Raw genomic sequence first — 21704 nt, 5'->3', positions numbered from 1 at the left:
ATTTACCTATACTGTGTTTAAAAGAGATTTTAAAAAACGTTAGTACCTCCATTTCGTAAATATAAACTAGTGTACAATATTTTCAAGGAGGAGGTTTATTAAACAAATCTCCAACTGCCTGATCGACGCCTCTTGGAACTAAAGGCCACCGTCTACTTCAGTCAATGCATATAAAAAAGGAATGAGGCCAGACTTTTAGTCACCCTATTCAAAAACAGCAATTTAAGGTACATTTTTAAACGATTTCAAAAAGGAAGAAATTCTTAAGATGATTCTGAACTTATTTTGAAAATTCTTTTAGTAATTTAAATTAAACTTTTTTAAATAGTTCAGCTATCTTTTACTCGAAAAGGTTTTATTACGGATTTTCAACTTTGGAGTTTAATAAAAACATCTTTACAAAACCAAACAAAAAAAATTTTTCGCAAATTTTTATATCATAAATATGAAAATTTGTAATGATGTTTGAATTGAATTTTACTTGTTCAATTGCGCTCAATCGGCTGAATTTGATTAAAAATACCTGTTTAATAAACCATATGTTAACAAATAGTATACTTTTTATCTTAAATCATGCGTTTAAAGCCACGAGTTCTAGCTAATTTGAAATATTTTCCAAATTCCTATCCCTTTCAGATCCAAGATTTTTTTTCTTTCAGATTAAATATATTTTTGTGTTTTGAAGCCAAGTCATCTTGCTGGCACGCACGAGACTACTGCACCACCTAACCGCTAAAATTATTTCTTATTGGCTGGTTAGAATCTCACTATCATGTTATTTCAGATTCGTGCGTAAAAATGAATTGCGCGTGGTTTTAGAATTTTTTAAAGTTACAACCCACGCCCGTATCGTTCAGGTCTGAAAGGGCTATACAATATATCAGAAATATATAATTATGGAGGCATTTCGCACCATGCGTGAATATTATATTCAATCAGTCAGTTACTATATTGACGTATTACGATTAAATATTCATGCTTATTGAATTCACTCACGAAATCGAGATATTCCTACACCATAATATTCATGTAAATCTTATTAAACCTCGAGTGAATATATAAGTTAATTAAATACGAAGCATTGCCAATTCATATTTATAAGATTACTAGCATGTACCGTGGATTTACTCGCTGTAATCAAATTGATAAGTTACAAATATGTCCATATTTGAACAAGCCGTAAAATAAATTTGACTTATCAAGTATTCTTGTCTTTAACAGTAAATATATAATCCTTTCTCGTGAGTATCATAAGCGGTGATTAAAGGAACTTAATGATCAAGGAATGGGTAGCAGTGTTCATCTTAAAACATCACCCAACCTTAACTGCGGTTGCCAACCCACCTGCCAAGCATAGCAACTACTAGCAAAACCTGAACGGCTGAAATAATAATATAATCTTTTCCTGTGGGTGTCGTAAGAGATGACTAAGGGAACTTAATGGTCGAGTGCCTATTATCTATTATTATTATAGTAATGTCCTTTATCTTTATAATGTTTTGTTTTATTTTATCTTTATATATCTATAATCACGGTCGCAAGCAGGGATGTCAAACTCTACTTAATCAAAATTGTCCCACATAGTGCATTGGTTATTCCGCTCGTAATGCTCTCAAAAATTAAAAGAAAACTTCAGCCCTTATACCAGAGTACCTTAATGTACAGCAAGCAATAGCAATACATAACAATATCACGCTGCAGTAGATTATAAGACAGAATAAGTCTCTAGATATTGATGCCACAGATGAACTTACAAAAAAAGAAGTCAGTATAAAAACACTGAAGCCAGAACCGATACTATTTATTTCCCAAAGCCATATCACTTTCTGATTAAAATACAGAACAAAATCACAATATAACAAACAATGGGCTAAAAGTAACAACAAACTCTCACGCAGCTTACATGAGAGTTTGTTGTCACTTTTAGTGTCGGAACATGGTCGACCAGAAAGCACTTTCCAATATTCTGGAATAATCTAGGTTGGCTGAAATAACTACCTCTCCTGCACTATTATTATTTTTGTATTTTATGCACGAAAATTATTAATTCACTCTTGCGCCACCTACCCACTTTTATCTGTTCTCTTTTAACCAAAGGTTGTCTGTAAGAGATTGCTAGGGCAATCTCTTACATATGTATATATAAGATAAGACCGCCTTTTGTACCTTTATGTGTATATTTCAATCTGTATTTATGTTACTGTATTTCACTTGAATTATTCACTTGTCATTGTATATTTTTGTTTATGGTGCAATAAAGAGTTAAATAAATAAATATTATTTTACACTCTATTAAGAGGCTAAGTGCAGAAAAAAATGGACAAACTATTGTAATTTATAATATAGTTGTATCATACCATTAATCTGTTATTATATAATTCAAATAAGATAAATAATAATTAATTTAAATATAATAGCTTTAGGTAATTTGTATGTGAGGACGACTATAATATTTGTAGTAGTAAGAATTTAAAAATCAACTTTAATAACTATATACAAGAACAATACATGTGCATCCAATTTTAAATGTTTTATTATGTACGCCTTTTAAATTTTATATTGCATTAATATTTGTTTTTATTTCAACCATCAAAATCTCTATCTCTAATATCAAATTTCATGGCAATTCGTTGAATTATTAAGATGCTAAAAGATAACAAATAATCAAACTCACTTGTACATTTATAACATTAGCTGTGATATTAGTAGGGATGTCATCATATAGTTACAAAAAATAAACCTAACAATAATACGTTAGTCACAAGCATTTTTGTTGAATGCTTTTTTTCAAGTTTAGTTGATATCACTGGAACAGGAGACTATATCACGACAGATTCTCGAATTATTTACATTTCAAATGATAAAAATTACTACTAGTTTATACCCAAATTTTGAATTCGGAAAATATACACTGTCGATCTTATATGTAAAAATAATATTTTTTTTATACAACTTAGAATGGCAAACAAGCTGACGGTCCACCTGATAGAAAGTGGTAACCGTCGCCTATAGACATGAGCAGTACCATGGGCATAACAGAGTATACTTTTTCGCTCATGATACCATATCCCACCCTTCAAACCGAAACATAACTATGCAAACACAACTGTTTTACGGTTGAAACACGAATGGGATAGAGGTACCCAAACAAACGAATTTTGTACAAAGTCTTCCTCTGGTAAAATAACAATAAACAATACCTTCAAATATTTTATTATTTTTTTATTGTTATAAAATTAACAGCCACTATTGAACGGGTTGCCACGCTTGACGTGTGAGTTGGCAACCATAGACTTTAGTAATGTTTTAAGAGCGACGCTGCTGTCTATCCCTCGCCCATTTAGTAACCTCTTATGACACCCACAGGAAACGAAGGGAATCTATGCTGAAACCACATGGCTAATTTATAAATAAAGTAATATAAATATTTTATTATAATTATTTTATCGCACTTAGTAGACGCTGTTTTATACATACCAAGATATGAATATTACAAATGTAAAAATAACTTTATTTTTCTATCTGTCTGCTTGATTTTTACAGCTGAACGGCTAAAAAGATTTTAATGAATAATGTAAAATGGGAGTCTCTTGAACTCTGTGGAAGGACATAATATGCTATCTTTTTTCAACCTCTTGAGGGAGTAAAAGCTATTATAGTATAGTACAGTACAGTAGCAGCAAGTAGCAGTGCCTACACTTGTAACCTTATCTCATCTTTACATAAAGTTTAACTTTTAGTTCTAAACGTTACTAAACTTGTCTTATAACAATAATATATTTATAAATTTAAGAATACCTTAACTTAATAAATTTTATATTATTTATTGGATAAATATAAATTAAAATATCTACAAAACATAAGTATTTTTGAAGTATCAGGTGTGTGTTGCATTACAGATTAGTTACCTACCAATTTATATTACTTACATTGTTAGGTGTCCTTAATAATCCTTTAAAACAATAAATTTAATTTGCATCTGGTACAAATTCCATTTACGCCTTGTTCAAACTTGATAACAAGATACAACTGGCGATAATTGTTTTATCAAAACCTGCGTTCAACTTTGAGAGATAAGCAACTTATTGTATTGAATAATTCGTTTTTCTTCTAAAAATAATACCTAATTTATATATTATTCATATATTATTTAACTATTGGAAAGAACGATACTTTATATTCAATTGATATATTTATACATATTTGCACTCCAAATAACTGTCATCAATAATCATAAATTAAGTGGAATCCATACAGATAATCAAAATACAATCCTGTATAAAGGCACCATTAGCTGAAATCTAATTATAACCGTGAAAACAGCCACTTTCGTCGTATTTCACCGTCAATCCCTGGATATAGCAGTGAACTTAAAAACTCATCATAATTATCATTAATTTAAATTCGAGATTATTCATAGCGAAAGCGAAGTAACTCGGGTGGTATTTAACGCCGCACCTGCCCGAGGCGTCTTAGCGTGGTCGAAATTAATGCGACGCAAAGTTGGCAAAAGTCAATTACACTTTATTAAAACCGTCTCCATTTATATCAATTTGACGCAAACTGTTACAAATACTGGTAATGTTCCGTCCTTTCATCTGAGTACGAGGCGGAGCTACGCAAGCGCCAGGCAGAAGACGAGCCGTAGACAAAGCGAATGGCTGATCGCGGCCAGTACGCAGCTGGCGCGCCGCGAGCACGCAGCGACGCCGCCCGTCGCCCGCCGCACCACGTTGCACGCTTTACGACTCGAACACCCGCTCTATTCACAACCCCCGATGAATATTTAATCGCACCTATTCTACCGAGCAGCGAATGAATGAACTAACCTCGTTACCTCATCGACAGCCATGACAACGTTTTTGTTGACACATTTGTAACAGTTGAAAAAGTTTATAGCATTACAATGTCGTTGGGGTAAATTTATTTTTCCATCATGAATGGTCACAGATTAATTCCGCGGTTACATGCAGCGGCGTTTGTTCTCTTATATGTGGTAGTTAGCGGATATGCAATGCCTCCCGATGGTAAGTTAGAGATTCGTTTCTTCATTAAATTATTAATATTACTGTAGCACCTTCACGGACACTCGACAACTGTTTCTATAATAACAATAAAAAACTACATCAATAATAATAAAAATAATATGAAACTAACACGCAAGTTAGTTTCATTTAGTAAATTCAATTAGTAAGACAATTGCAAAAAGAATTAACAAATGTATTCAGAAGACAAATATATATATTAACGACGATATCGTGTTATATATTATGCAAAACAAAATAAAGATACTTGTTTAAAAACTAATAAATAAACTTCTACATTGAGTTTAGTGTCCGTGAAAATACTAATACCATGTAAAAACATACACATTTAATTAGACGCTGTAAAAGTTAATTTTCACAAAATTTAAAAAGAAAGCGTGTACAAAATAATGCTCATAATTTTTTTTTGTGATTATTTTATTGTAGTACCTATTTCCTACAACGATAATTTAAAATTTCAGCAGTTATTTCTTATCTATCGTCGTAACAATAAATATTCGTATATCTACGTGTCTACGTGTAAACTTTACAATCTATCTCTCCAAAGTTTGTGATGTGAGATACATGTCCCGCAAGTTTGTAAACACTTCGCCGACCGCCCTTTACACCGCTTTTACTGTCAGTGTTCAGTTGTACTTCGAATTTAATGAATTTTATTACCGTAGGTACGTATGTTGTGTTGTTAGTAAGTACCTATAACTGTTAAAACTTCTTATATTACAGGTTTCAATATAACTAGTTTCATCTTTATTGAATAGACAATTTCTTTACTTGTTTTTATTATTTTGAACTATGCCCGCTGCATTTATATAGACATTTTCATTACTGCTTTGTCAAAAGAAATGTAAATAGGTACAAGTCTATAAGGACGGAAAGAATCCAAAATCAGGGATAGTAAACAATCAAGGAAACTAAACAACTTTCTCTATATTATTCATGAAAGAAAACATGTTTCTTTGGGTTTCGGACTTATGTCGAAGTAGAAAAACAATTTTTAAACTTTTCGAGCAAAATTGATTACTTGTCAACAATCGATAGAACGTCGTAGATCAGTTGAATTTTTTTTTTTTTCTATTCACACCTTCGCCTTTTCTTGAGAAAAGTTGTTTAAATTCATAAGTACCTATTATCACTGCATTTTAGTGTGACCAGACTTCTATCTGTAAATTCTATATGCTGTGTACTTAGTATTTATTAAATATAATTGAATACAATGATGACGATTGACGTCACACTCATCAACGACTACTTCTTGTAGTCACATCCATTCATATATTTTATCATTTATTTATGTAAAATATGTTTTTTTTTAATAAGTTAGGTAAGTAGTGACAGCTAAATTTCTTGCTTGTTACTTCTTAGCTAAAAAATTATTCCCAACTGGGCGGCAGATGCATAAAAAGTGACTATTCATAAAATAATTATATTAAAGTTTACTTAATTAAATAAAATATTTTAATAACTTTATTATTCATAATGTTCAATAAAAAATTAAATGTACTATACTTAAATCTTTTATTTACATGCAACTATTATTTTTTTATTATATATATATGTATTGTCAATAGTGGCATTATCAATCAACTTCAAAAAAAATAAGATTTTATTTATATAATATTTTTGTGTAAATTACATAATATTCTCACAAATATTGAAACTGACATTTGTCGGAATAAATTTCTCTCATATTGATTCTATAAATAAGTAATACGTATTAAATCAAGTTACCTACTGCGTTCGAATGTCTAAGTGTAATTTATTTTAAAAAGTTGAGAATAGCCAAGTTACTTAATGAAGTCGGAAAAACAACACTTCTTACTCGACTTCTGAAGAAATAAGAGTAACATTTTTCAATCGTACAAATATCGATGTACATGTATGTCTGAGTATTTATTAAAATTTTCATATTCAAAATAAATAATACGTAAGCCATGAATCATTGAAAACTTGCAAAAATATACACAATAATAGTTTGTACTAATTATTGCGCCATTTTTATAATGAAATTAAATAAGATAACATTTCCTTATATTTTTTTTATATTAGATATAAAAGCCATTTTTTTATTTAAAACAAAGGTTCAACAATATAAAATAAAATAATACATGTAGAAGGTAAAAGGTCAACCAGGTAAGTACACATTATAAACATTATTCTTTAGTTCTATTATTGAATTTACTTATTCTATGACAATTCTTAAATTTCTATCATATCATTTATTTGCCTTAACTTACAAAATGGTTCTTCAACTTACAAATTATCGCAAAGTTAAAAGCACTTACGTAACTCCTCGGTATTATTACAATACATTGGACAAATTTTTTTACAAATTAGTTTTTGGTAGTAATATAATTATCTATAAAATCAATAAAAAAATATTAGTATTTAAAATGTTTTAATAAAATATTGAAACATACAAGGCATCCTAGATATAGTATAAAGAAATTTAAATTGTTCTATCTTGTGTTTAACCAAGTAATCTATACAACTTCAAACGTTTCAACTTGTTCGCCGTTTACCAAAATAATTTATTACCAAAGTTTTTCTACTCTCCCTAAATTAATCGCTCAAACTTTAATACTGATATTTACATAAAAAACAATGTATCATTGTCATATTTGAATATCATAATTATGTATTGACGCAAGCAGTTTGATATTAATAAACCCAAACTCGACCACCATAAGGGTGTAAATTTTTAACGGAACAGTCAATACAACGGCAGCTGTAAATAGCTGTACGAGCAATTAAAATATCAACGAACCCACGATTTATTATATAAATGCCTTTATTAATACCCTGAGCTCACACAGAGGCAAACAATCGGCATATTTTTCCGGCACGCCTGCTCCAACGTTGATATCTATAAGCCATTATTCAGAGGATTAGCTTTTTGCTGGATGAGCCATAGAATATTTAAAGAGGAATTATTGGATTTGCGAATATATGCGACTATAACGTCGTCAGTCGCTACGTTCATTGTTTGTTTCGATTGTATACTGATTACTACAGTATTCAATGCTCAAACGAAATAAAAATCGAAATAACCGTACGATGTACGTGACGCGAATGATGAAAATTTAAACTGTGGAACGACTAAATTCTAAGCCCGTTGACGAAAATATGGCTGCATATCCTCGGGAGAGATTTTTATAATATGGAGCATACCAAAATGTAGATTCAAATGATATTTTATATACGACATGTACCTGAGATGGCTGAAAATAGATGACATTAAATATACAAAATTATATATATATATATATATATATATATATGTTATATATATATATTTAATTGCATAGATATATTTTAAACTATATAAATATATATTATACGTTTTATATCCATATACAATTAATATAATAATTATGATCGTTTAAAAAAACTTACTTCACAAATATGTAAATATTTTATATAAGAAAATCGTTGGAAATATAATAATATATAAGTACTGTACCTTAGTAATTGGTATTTGATACTTTTCTGTAACTTATACACATAAAAATTGTTTAACAAAATAAAATCTTATCATTTTAACAAATTGGTATTTGAGTCCATTACATGTGTAAAAAAATTCAATAAAATTATATAATACAATTAGGACGATTCCTTATTAACAGAAATCAATAACAAGTATTTTTGTCATTAGTAAAAAACATCACTACAAATCTTGACCGCAATACTAAAATAAAGTGAATTAGTCGAACTTTCAACCGAACTTACCTAGCTCGTATGATTATTTCAGAGTTTCTCGCGCTACGCTCCAATTTGTTACTCAACTCGGAACCGCCTTTGCTGGGAACTTGCTCCCCGGCAGAATACCAGTTCATTGCGACGCCAATTGCCACATAAACAAGCCTCCTCCCTCCCAAACCTCGCAATGCGGTAGCGATAGCAAAACTTCGTTTACTGTACTCACTACATATCATAAATCTGTTTTCACAACAAAACGCTTGATGAGACGCAGTAAACATCACTAAATTCGACTTAACAGAAACAGAGGATAAAAGGTGATTAGTTTGTCATAATTGATAAAGGCAACTGATTCTATTGATATTGGAAATTGTTACCATTGGTAAAATTTTGAATTCCTCTTTATAATTAACAAATTGTAAGGTTTATCTTTACATCGAAATATATATGTATGTATATGATTAGATGCATTTTCTCATTTAATCAAAAAAATGATTTCGCCTACTCCGTAAAGGATATAGCATGAAAACTTAAAACAATTTTACCAGAGAGACTGTATGAAGTAATCTGGGTGCAATTCCGATGACAGGTTAATAGGTTCAGAATTAATAAAATAAAAATATAATATACGAATTATAAAAAAAGCAAATTTCTGAAATTCTATTATTTCAAATTAATCATAATCCATATTTTTATCTGCATGAATTATGATAATAACAGTCTATGTGTTATACTATGTGGTATACTTTAGTTACTTTTTACTCAAATTAATTTAAACGTTAATAAATAAGAAACATCTTCGTAAAGTTTTAGATTTATAAAATTACAAGGATAGTAGGATACTAAGATGCTTACCGCCTCTTAGGGAATTTAAAATATTTTAAATTGGCGGTACAGTATAAAGTCATTTTTACATTTTTCTTGAAAGATTCTCGATAAAAAGTCAAACGATTTGAGGGAGATTATCCAAGAAATATCGCGCTCGTTACGTTAAAGTGGTTAGGTTAGTTTTCCCAGAAAGGCAAGAAGTTTTCCTTAATTTTGGATACGTGGATTTATAAGTGTACTAAGGAAAGTTAGAAAAGATTTTATGGCCTCATTTTTATAATTACTTGTTTTATTTATTAAAATAAATAAGATTAAATTAACATATAACATACTTTCATTCTAACTCACGGCAACTGATTGAAAAAAACGCCGATTACAACAAGTAAATACATATATTCAAACGCTAATATACTAAACTAAAATATAAATCTATACATATTGTACACAGTTAAATATTATAGTGTATGTGACATTGCGTGTTTGCATACCGCAGGAAATGTACTCATATCTGATGTTGCATGAACACCAACTTGATATTAATTGTGCATTACCTTGAGTCCTAGTCACATTATTAAATTTCTTACTAGTATAGTTACATAGCTACAACTCGCGGCCTTTCTTGTATGAGTAACGGTATCGTTTCTGTTAATGTACTTAAATTTTAATCATAAGTATCAAATTTCATTCAAATGTGTTTAAGCGGGATTAAGTAACAAACATTTAAACATTACAAACAAATAATAATTACAATATTAATTGTTTCGATATTTTAGCATTTGTAAAGTCTATCTATTCAGGAAGACAGTTACGTACGGACCTATCTTTGTACATATTACTTTTAATACGTGGCGTTTTCACTTTATTGTAATTATTTATATTAAGTTTATCACGACAGCACTAATTAAGCATATTTTATTATCACTGATTTGAGTATAGATTTCAAATACATTAGTTATAAATTCGAGTCATTGAAAATATTGTGACGCTAGTCTATTACAGGCAATATTTACCAACAGATTATATCACGATAAGCTCACGTAAATTCTATAGTTTAAAAGTCTTCTATGTGTCAAACCAATTTTTGTAAAATATAAAAAGATATTGATAGATTCTTCATTTTTCGGAAGATATACTCTATTGAGCTTAAAATAAAGTAAAAAAGAAATTTTATACAAAGCAGTGTTTTTCTTCTAAATCTAAAAATATAAAGGATCTAAATGATAAAAAGCTCCATCTATTATTATTTTTCTCTATGTAGTATCGAAATAATAATACAATGCGTCACCAGTTCTTTTCATTCTCAGGATATCATAAGAGGCGACTAAGATAACAAAGTACGATATACCGATGGATGAGAAGAAAAACGTGCAATAAAACCCTATAGAAAATGATCCGGCTAGCACGACAATAGTAAACAAATAAGAAAATCTATAAAGCCTTTTATAGAGAACTAGCGGCTCGTCCCGACTTCGCACGGGTGGACGTTTTTAAAATTCGACAAAAAAAATGCAATTGAAATCGTCAAAAAATGTTCAATATCGGTTACGACCGTTGAGCCGCGCGGCTACCAATTTCATAGATGTGCCAGCCCCTACCTGCCCCTCTCTCGCACCGCTACAATGCTTGAATAGCTAGCCACGCGACCGACATGGCGCGAGCGACGGGCGGCGCCTTTTCTATATCTGACTTTTGAACATAATATCTTTCGAATGGAATATACCTACTATTTGAAAAATTCAAAAAATGATCTGCAGGTATTGAAACAATTTTGAAAAAAAAAGTAATTTATTTGGACAAGGATTAATACATAGGTATGAATAACATGTACAACGCGACAGCGTTATTTTTTCTATTTCTATAACTTATTAAATTCGTAATATCTATTGAATGAAATATTTGATTTGAACAATTCAAAAAGTAATCTACATAAATTTAAAGACTCTTGAAAACAATATGATTTATTTGGATAAGGATTTAAACAGAAGTATAAATAACATGGTGTAATTTCGGTCAGTATTTTTATCAACTTTTAAAATGTAAAAAGTGGTTATTGTGACATAACGATAATAGTTGGACATATAGTATTTTTCGCAATATTTTTTGTAGTTATTGATATTTTCATAAATATTACAGAAAATACTTTTGTTCTATCACCAATATTTTCCACAGCGCACACGATGAAAAATATTTTATAGCATTTTTTACACCTTGACTTACGTCACTAAAGTTTCAGTAAAGATCCATAATCTTTTCTAGCAATAAATATATCCTATATTATTCAGGGTGAATGTAGTTTTCTAATGGTGAAAAAATTGTTGTAATCGGCAAAGTAGTTTTTGAGTTTATTCATTACAAACATACATACATACAAAAATATAAATCTTTCCTCTTTATAATATTAATGTAGAAGACACAAACCCAGTAATGGAATGTTAATGGGATGTTATATAATATTTACTATCCAAAAATTTTATTCTTACTATATTGATGCAATAATTATGAAGTAATGAACTTTGACGACACAACGAAATTCCAATTTCAAAAAAGAATATCTAAAAATGACTATGTTACATTATTTACGCATATATAGTAACTTATCTTTATTATAAAATTGATGACTATAGCTTTAGGTTTTGGTTTGCTTGCCACGAAATCTGTGTGTCATATAATAACGTTCCCTTTTATCTAATGAAGCCAATTTTCCACGCCCGCTCCACCTTTTGCGCTCCTTTTGAATTTTCTCGCGTATTTGTCTTGTCATCTACCTCCTTCCGCGTTACTGCGTTGCTAGATTACTTTTAATTTCACATTACACTTCAATTGATTTAATAAATAACAAATTACTTTGTCGGTCTCTATCAACAAATTTAAACGAAATGACCAATTCTCTGAGTTTTCTTCAAGTTAAAGTAATATATTGCGTTATTTGTTTCACAAAATTATTTTATCATTTTATGGAAAATAACTATTATTTTACGTCTTATTATTTTACGTCTACACTTACCTCTTTTTTATTTTACAATAAAATAAAAAACTTTATTGATTCTATTCATATCGTTCTTACTGTTTATTTAAAAACGTAACTTATTTTCCAAATATAATATATCTTGTGATTTAATAAGTCAATAAATATCACTATTAGTTATATAGATAGATAGATATACAAATAAATAAGTATATAACTACGTAGACAAGATTTAAATGGGTCGAATAACATCTGTACACTAAATTATTTTTATTAGTAACTTCTGCACGTATCTCCGTGTGTGTACTCGTAATTTATTATATTAGGTAGAATCTCAGAGAATATAGTCGCCCCTTATTTGCAGTTTCGTCTCAGAGAATATTTCAAAGCACATTTCCTCTTACTTAAAGTTTACGCTAGTTGCCTCTGAGTCAGCTGCAACACAACTGGCATTTACGAGAAAATGCACAAAACGTAGATACACAGGCTCTTCTTCAACAACCATTCAAAATTACCGACCCGTGCCTACTAACTGCTACAATAAAGCATTATTTCTTAACTTTACAACGTATTTCAATATGCCGCATACTTGCTGCAGTGGATATTGCACAGCTTTATTAATTTATTACTTTTTAAACGTGACTTCGTCCCAGTGACTATATTAACTGACCAGGATAAAAGTAACATAATATTCTTTGAGATGCTCTATTACCAGTTAAGCCGTTAAGGTGTTGATAAATAACAAACAAACAAACATATAAATAATACTGAAGATACATAATAGGTTTTTAAGCGCAGTAGCCTAAACATATTTCATTTTTTTAAACTTAGTTTTAGAAATAAAGAATGAATTCTTACTTCTGACCCAACTCCGTTATTATAATTAGGTATATACAAATTATATTCTCTCTCTTGTTTTGCATGATAAATATCTAAATATCTTATTTGTTTACATTGAAATACTCCACCCCATTAATTGTAATAAAGAGTATTAAATTAACACTACATTAAACTACTAATTGTTAACCGAAATATCATATATTTAAAATGCTAATTAAAACAGTGTTCGCGCAAACGGTGGCCATTTTTATTACGTTACAGCTATATTACGTAAAGATCTAAGATATGACTCCGCTGAATATACATAAAAAATACTGTATATTATGATATTATAATGAGATTAAAAATCATTGTACTAATTTCCATTACTATTTTAATGAAATATTTGTATTATTCACACATGCGATCGGTTTTTATAAATTATTCTAAAACATACATCAACATACATGAAATATTCATAAAAAAAAGATGTGGAACTATGTAAATAATATTAACAATATTTTTTATTGAACTGCTGTTGCAAACCCACTTGCAAAGCATGGCAACTACTGGTAGAACGCTCTAAGGAGGAGGTCTATGTTCAACAGTGGATGGTTAACGACTAACATGATAATAAAGATAATTATTAAAAATATTTATCAAGTAATTATTTGTCTTAGTGTCTATAATAATCTATATGTTACTAAATTGATAGGTCTATACCTACCTATAATTATATACTTATACCTATATAGAGGTAAACAATTACAGGTGATCCAATTTAATTTAAATAAACACTGAAGTTTAATGATTTTTATATGCAACTTAGAATGGCAAACAAGCTGACGGCCCATCTGATGGAAAGTGGTAACCAACGTCTATAAACATGAGCAGTACCTTGGACATAACAGAGTATACTTTTTCGCCCATGATACCCGTCCATGCGTTGCCATTCTTGAGAACTCAGGTGTTATTCCTCTGTGCCGTGTAAATTCACTGCTATATCCCATCCTTCAAACCGAAACATAGCGATGTAAACAGAACTGCTTCACGGTAGAAACACAAATGGGACAGAAGGTCCCAAGCAAACGACTTTTGTACAAAGTCTCCCTCTGGTAAATAAATAATATAATATATATATTTAATGATTATTGTAATATAATAAAAAGAGGGTTGACGTCAGGCAGAAAGCCGGTCGTAAAACTAAAAAACCAAATCTTTTTGTAATATGGATAAAAAACATATTACGCCGACCCCAAATAATAATTGGGATAAGGGCAGGAATATGATGATGATGATGTAATATAATAATATGAATATATACTAATACTGCAATTAACTCTTTTAATTAACTTAATTAACTCTATACTGAATGCAGTAACTAACTACATATAAAAATCACCAATGCAGCTATAATTATGTTTACAATACAATCGTAATTTAAATAAAAAACACCTAAATGCATCTACATGAAAACTATTTTAAAACAACTCATCGAAATGTAAATATATTCATTTGTCTATAAAACAAACAATTTTATTCCGAATTTGTATTACGCGACTGCCGAATTTTTTTGTGAAAAGCATTTCGCTGATGCAAAATCCATACCACGTGGAACAATGTTAAAAATTGACATGAATGTTAAATGAATAAACCCGTGAACATTTTCATTGAAGTATCCAGTAAATGGTAATCAAAGCAAATGTAAACTAAATAGACTGATAATGCTCAGGTCATGAAATGAGCTCCCTATTTAGGTTTTCTCAAGAAACTACAACATGGGGTTCTTCAAAAAAGGCGTAAAGAGGTTTCTTCAGGGTCGTCGACATGCGTGTAATGCCCCTGGTATTGCAAGCATTCATAGGGTACGATAATCAGTTACTATCAGACGAACGTAAGCATACGTGCCACTTTAATAGTATAAAAGGTATTACCTACAGTAACATTCATCTATACTTATAAAATTGTTTATCCTATTACTATACCTTATTTATCAAATAATTATTTATCTTCGTTACCATAATAATCTGTATGTGACTGAATAAACGGATAAGTCTATAAAGCTGAAATTTGAAACATTATTTTATAATGTAAACATGCACTAATAATGGATTTTTAAAATTGCAGCTTAAAAGGTAAACACAACAATATGCATTCAAAGCCGCAGGTAACAACTAATATAATGCCTGGGTTTCTTTAGGATGAAAGTCAACTTTTGTATACATATAGATAATACTATTATTGTATACCTACTGTGATTCTAATTAGAAACATGTAGAGTCATGCGTATTCGAATTTAATAGTGCTACGCTCGTAGCCTTTGCTACGATGCGACGTAGCACAATTAGATTGTCTGTTCTATTACTACAAATAGTGTAATTAAAAATAATTAGATTATAATTTTATTGAGGTTTTTTTTTATTTTATGCAACTTGGAATAACAAACTGACGACCCATCTGGTGGAAAGTGATAACCATCGCCTATAGATATAACCAGTACCACAGACATAACAGTCTATGGTGCTGTCACTGTTTCGCCCATGATACCCCTCATGCGTTTCCATTCCTGAAGACTAAGGTATTATATCATTATACCCTGTAGATTCACTGTAATAGCTACTCACGTACAAAAAAGTATATAGCAAATCAGATAGTCATAAACAACAATTAATACTGAAGTACTTATTGTAATTAATATAAAGGCAACGAACGGTCTCATATTTTTACATAAAAATAATAAATAAATACCAATTGGTTTATGCCACAGCTTCATACTTTACTTCCTGTCTCTGTACAAATTTTGGTAAATCCTTTATCCGTTATAAAAGCCTATAACTATTCTTCTAAATTTTTCGTTTCAGATCTCAATTTTTTAAACAATACATTGATAAATCAGTTAATCTGATAATCAAGGTATTTTTATATGTAGAATAAATTTAATAACTTCATTGATATACACTCAAGAGTTCCCTTGTATCAAATTTGCATAAAAATTCCATCTAAAATGTGCACCGGAGTTCTATAAAAACCATAAGATGTGTGTTTATGTAAAATGTATTCAAAAAAAACTTAAGCAGTAAATGTCTACGAAACATGCACGTTAGTGGTAGCTCAACGTGTTTTATAAATAATATAGATATGCGAGAAATAGAACATTCCGTCCAATATTAGAGCGACCGGCACCGGTCGACACGGCGCTGTAGTGCTACACCGCCATATTTCGTATGTGCGCCGCGTCTGGCCATATTTCTTGACGTCTATGCCGATGCCGCCGGCGACCGGTAGCATTTCACGCGACGCTCACCGGTTTTTCGATATGCGGCTTCCGCACCACGGTCCCATTTTATTTACGGTTCAACTGCAACCCCGTATATAGAGTTTAGTCACGAAGTAAATGTACGTAAGTGAAGCTCACGGCGCGTCACTTCTATTTCGCGTAATTCAGCCTGGTCAGGCACGGTCGCGTTTCCAATCTGGCGATATGAGCCGGAAGCCATTGCCAGCCACTCGTGCTGACGTTGTGCACAATGCTTTAAAAGTTTTACTACTCGTTTACAATCCGCCGTTCTTTTCGCATCTGATATCGCTCTGCTTTCAATAAAATAAGTTTTACAACCTAACTATAAAATAAGTACAAATCTAAAAAGCGCAAACCGATTACACGAATCCAATTTAATACAAAAATGTAATAAGAATCTTTTTCTATTTTCTTTCTGTTGTTTCTTCAAGAACATAATAATACTTCACATTATTATTTCATAAGTAGTAAAAGTTGTTTGTTTAAGAATAGCTATAATTCGCAGTTATTAATTTTTTATGTTTAAATTTAATAAATTATATGAATTCTAATAAAAAAATATATGATGTAGTTATTTCAAAATTCGTTAGAAAATATTTATAATTTTATTTTCTTAATACAAGAAATGACGACATTTAAAAACTAAAACATATTTTGTACGCTATTTAATTTTCTTTTTTTTATGAATGTAAATGGTATGGTAACCCCGCCTGCACCAACGGGATACACTTGCGAAACACCAGTAAAGGGTAATAGATGAGAATGAAAACAGGCCAGTTAGCCCATCATGATGAATTCATCAAGAATTAACCATGATAGTTTCCAGGGAAAATCGCGAGGAGGTCGACCTGGTTGGGTATATTGCTTGCAATGGAATTTTCAGTCTCCATTACTAACAATCCCTTTCCCCCAAACGTTTTTTTTTTAAATTACGTGCAATTTAAAATTCCACCATTACAATCATAAACTATTTATTATCATTCTTGTTATTGGGAGATAAACCTTTTCAGGCAGATAAACCTGTAACACTGCGACCTCTAAAATCTTTTGTGCTCGCCCTTTTTTTTAAAGTTCGCTGCTTATTCCTATCAGTGATAAGAATTTTAAGATGTTCTTAGCAGCAATATTTTTTTATCTCCTCAAAGTATAAAATGTATTTTCCAAAGGAGGTATATAATTTATGTATGAATGAGCTGCAACCTCAATTTATGTGCTGTGGCGTTTCTTCCTCATTGTGATAAAATCTGCAAACAATTTTTGGGCATAAGTCCATAGTTGCAATTAGTTATTTAATTGTAACAATATTGCAAACTAAATAAGCACTATGTGCAGTGAGAGCTCTTGTTAGTACACAAATATTATTTTTACTTAAGAGAGATATTTATAAACTTAAGACTAACAAAGACTTATAATTTACCTTAAAATTAAATTTGTCTTTCAATATAACTTAAAGAAAATGTAAATAAACAAACGAATAATTAAGACGACCGAACGTGAAACAATCTGCTTAAGAAAAAATTGATTAATTCATCGAATGTTTCACTTTGATACTAACTTCATTTACAGAATATTTTTGTGATAATTCCGACAAAATTTTGTTACCTTTTCATTATGTATTGGAAAAGTCTATAGAATTTTGTTATCTATATTGTAGTATATGTACTGTTATTTATACAATATTGGTGTGTATACGCGGCGGGTGAGACCACGACACAGCGTGGCACCAACACCGACACCAGCCCGCGCGACGCGTCGCCGCGTCGTCTCACACCGGGCTCCGCGTCGTTCACCGCACGCGGCTCGCGGCGTCGCCTTGGCAATCGCAACGCTCTGCTTTCACTGGCACTGATTTATAACGGCAATATAAAGCCAACCTATCCTCTAAATATTTTCATATTCCTTCCTACCATCGCAGCGCTCTTTCCAGTAACGATATTTTCGTGACATTTGTTCTTTGATGGCGCAATATTGTTTTTATTTCGTCTTACCGTTCAAAGCATTGGAAAATACGTTGTTTCCTGTTCTCGTATCTTTGACGTTTAGTTTTGTTGTCATTTATTTACTAGTTCAACGAGCTTTATATCATATATACAAAAATGTCACTGCGGCTGCTTCCGCCTTCCATTATATTCGTCCATCCAATAAACAAAGACCGATATGTTCTAGACAATTTCATACACTGACGGGTCAAGCTGAATCGTATTATATCAATCATCTTAGCTCTACCAAATTGTATACAACATTAAATATTACCTATTTTAAGGATTAATACCTATTTAATTACAAGAGTACAATTATAACCACATATCTATCGCTTGTAAACAACTTTTTTTACAATTTTTGTCATGTAGTCAACATTTAAACAAATTTATCGAAAAATTATTTAGACCAATCCCCCCAATAACATCGTATTAATTTATTCTATAAAAAAGGATGTCTGTAGCTAAACAGAACCGTGGGAGTACCGTAAGGTGGAAAGTAAATATGCAATAAAGAACCTAATAATAATAAAGTTACGATGGAGTTTCTATGATGCTGCGGCATAGCATATAAGTAGATATTACCAAAATATGTTACAAGCTTATGTAATTGGTTGAGTATACACAATAAGACTCTTGACTACAGGTAGAAAATTACCACACGTAATAATTTGTGTATTATACAAAACAGAAATAAAGTACAAAGACAAAGAAGTTTACCTTAATTTTATAAACCGCTATAAGCAGGTATTCTTATTTATTAAATGTTTTCTTTATTCAACATCAAAGCAAATACAAGATCTAAAGGAACAATAACGGCAAGGTACCGAATCTAATGTTCGAGTATGAACAAAGTCCATGTTTACCGCCAGCTTTACAAGTTGTAAACATAGAATTTGATTCTGGAAACATCGTTAACTTGGCCCTTAAACAGATTATATGAATTTAAAATGACTTAACTCTCCAAATTATCACTCAAGCATCGAATCGTTTTGCTAGCCACAATTTTGGTACAATTACAGATATTACAGTATATGATCTGCACAAACTTGAAATTACTTAACTAACCGAAATTTGCATTACTTGTTTGTTCGTTCAGTTAACACAATAGAGCTGGCGAAACTAAAATTAGGCGCAACTGATAATAAACAGGCGGAGGAATCGGATCCCAGCTAAATTGGCTTTATCAACATCTTATTATAGAGGGCCCGTCCCTCCACAGCGAGGCCGGCGCGCTTACACCATCCAAGCGCGCAAACCGCTAATTGTGTTCCATGTTTATACACGACTTCAATTCTCCCATTTCGCAGGATGAGGCCCTCGCATTTCAACACACCCGACGCTATTCGCAACCATTTACAAGCTTCAATAGCGATACTGATGTAATTGCTGGATAGATAGGTTTCCCGCACAATACGTACAGTCGACATGTTCAAGTGAATCTTGTTGCATTTTGCATAAAATCGATACTCATGAATGGCTAGCACGATACGGAGCTGACGGGAATCAGCAGGAGATTCGATAACTATATTTCTCTACAATACATAGTATATATTATTTAGAATGGATACAAAGACTTTGTTAGTATTGAGAGTTAGCGAACTATGCCCAAAATTACTAGCATATTCTCTACTCTTTCGTCCTTTGATTAAAAAACAATTTCATTCCATTGCAGATATATGTATATTCCGTATTTATTATTTTAAAATAGACTGGTCACTGAATCAATTCCAATTAATAAAACATACTAATCAAAGATTGACAATTTACTGACTACAATTATTTTTATTTAATGGCCAGACCTTTCCAGCGTTCACATATTTGACATCAATTTATACAAATAAATAGGAAATATAGACTAGAAATAATATAATTTCTACCTTCGTATTATACAAAAGCAGAAAAAAATTGCGTTATTATAAAATATTGATTTTGCTATGGTTTACAAATCTAATCGAAATTAACCTACAAATATAATTGTTTTATGCGCTTATTAATAATAATTACACAAATAACGTGACAATGTAAAGCAAATGAGACAGAAAAAAAACAGAATCATATCCTTAGAAGAATATGTGTACCGGAAGAACTTTTGAGATGGATTTATTACGATAAGAAAGATCACACTTTCTGAGATAAAAGAAGTCGAACATATCATAAGCATAATTATGAAAAAGAACATATAAGGAGGATATAATATAATAAATAAAGGTAATTACAAATAAATTATCTCTGTTCACTAGAGTTCTAGATTAAAGTTAAAGTTTAAATAGTTTAAGAGATAGTTAATAAATAACAGAATTACAAGAGCATCATTGCCAACCTACTCGATAAATTAATGTCACATCAACATGTTATTAGAAACGCTTAACGAAAACCGTTTATAATACTTGCGTATTATTACTGGATTAGGTTCATTACTTAATATACTAACGCGCTAATAATGTGCCAAGTTGGTGTTGATGAAGCAATGAGATTACAGGGGCACTTGAAATATGATTACGAGCGGGTCGGCTCATCAGGCCGTAAGTGTTTACGGATGCACGTGACAGGCTGGCTGTCCACTGGCCGCGTATTTACCTAATTGGTACAGTACGTTGTGACAAAAGTCCGCACTGAGCGTGGAGCAAATTAGATTTGCGTTCGCCCTCGCACGAGTGGGCGAGGCTCGGGACGCTCGCCTCTGGTTGTACTCGCTTTACTTACCTCTTTCACCCTAAATTGACTTTTCTCTAATTGAAAACGTGTCAAAGGCCCGCCGCGATTAGTCTTTGTGTTTATATCGATGCAATCAAATGGTAAATTAAATAAATACTTGCAGTCGAGAAATTTGTTCAATTAATTCATTTTATTGTATTGAACTAGTATTGTTAAAAATTTAATAATAATTATATACATATATATATTATTATATAATTTCCTAAATAAAAGTTTGTGTTCCATTTACTACCTAAATTGTATTCATAGGCGGCAGTAGTTGCCACGCTTGGAAGGCGAGTTGGCATTTGCAGTTAGGCTTTAGTAATGTTTAAAAAGCGACGCTGCTGCCCAGACCTCGACCATTAAGTTCCCTT

At 31.1% G+C, this 21704-nt stretch overlaps 1 protein-coding gene across 1 annotated transcript in view; it reads left to right on the top strand.

Moving 5' to 3' along the window:
• The first annotated feature begins 4289 nt into the window (after positions 1–4289).
• The window catches only part of LOC113519030 (lachesin-like), a 36360-nt gene continuing 18945 nt past the window's right edge, over positions 4290–21704 (top strand). The window contains exon 1 of the mRNA XM_031908070.2: positions 4290–5027. Within this exon, the coding sequence (XP_031763930.1) occupies positions 4937–5027 (91 nt within the window). The 5' untranslated portion in view covers positions 4290–4936. The remainder of the gene's footprint in view (positions 5028–21704) is intronic.

This window comes from Galleria mellonella, unplaced genomic scaffold (genome assembly GCF_026898425.1).
Source record: "Galleria mellonella isolate WM207_F2 unplaced genomic scaffold, CSIRO_AGI_GalMel_v1 utg165, whole genome shotgun sequence".
NCBI classification, from domain to species: domain Eukaryota; kingdom Metazoa; phylum Arthropoda; class Insecta; order Lepidoptera; family Pyralidae; genus Galleria; species Galleria mellonella.
Note: the sequence above shows the minus strand (reverse complement) of the source record. Positions and strands in the feature narration are given on the sequence as shown.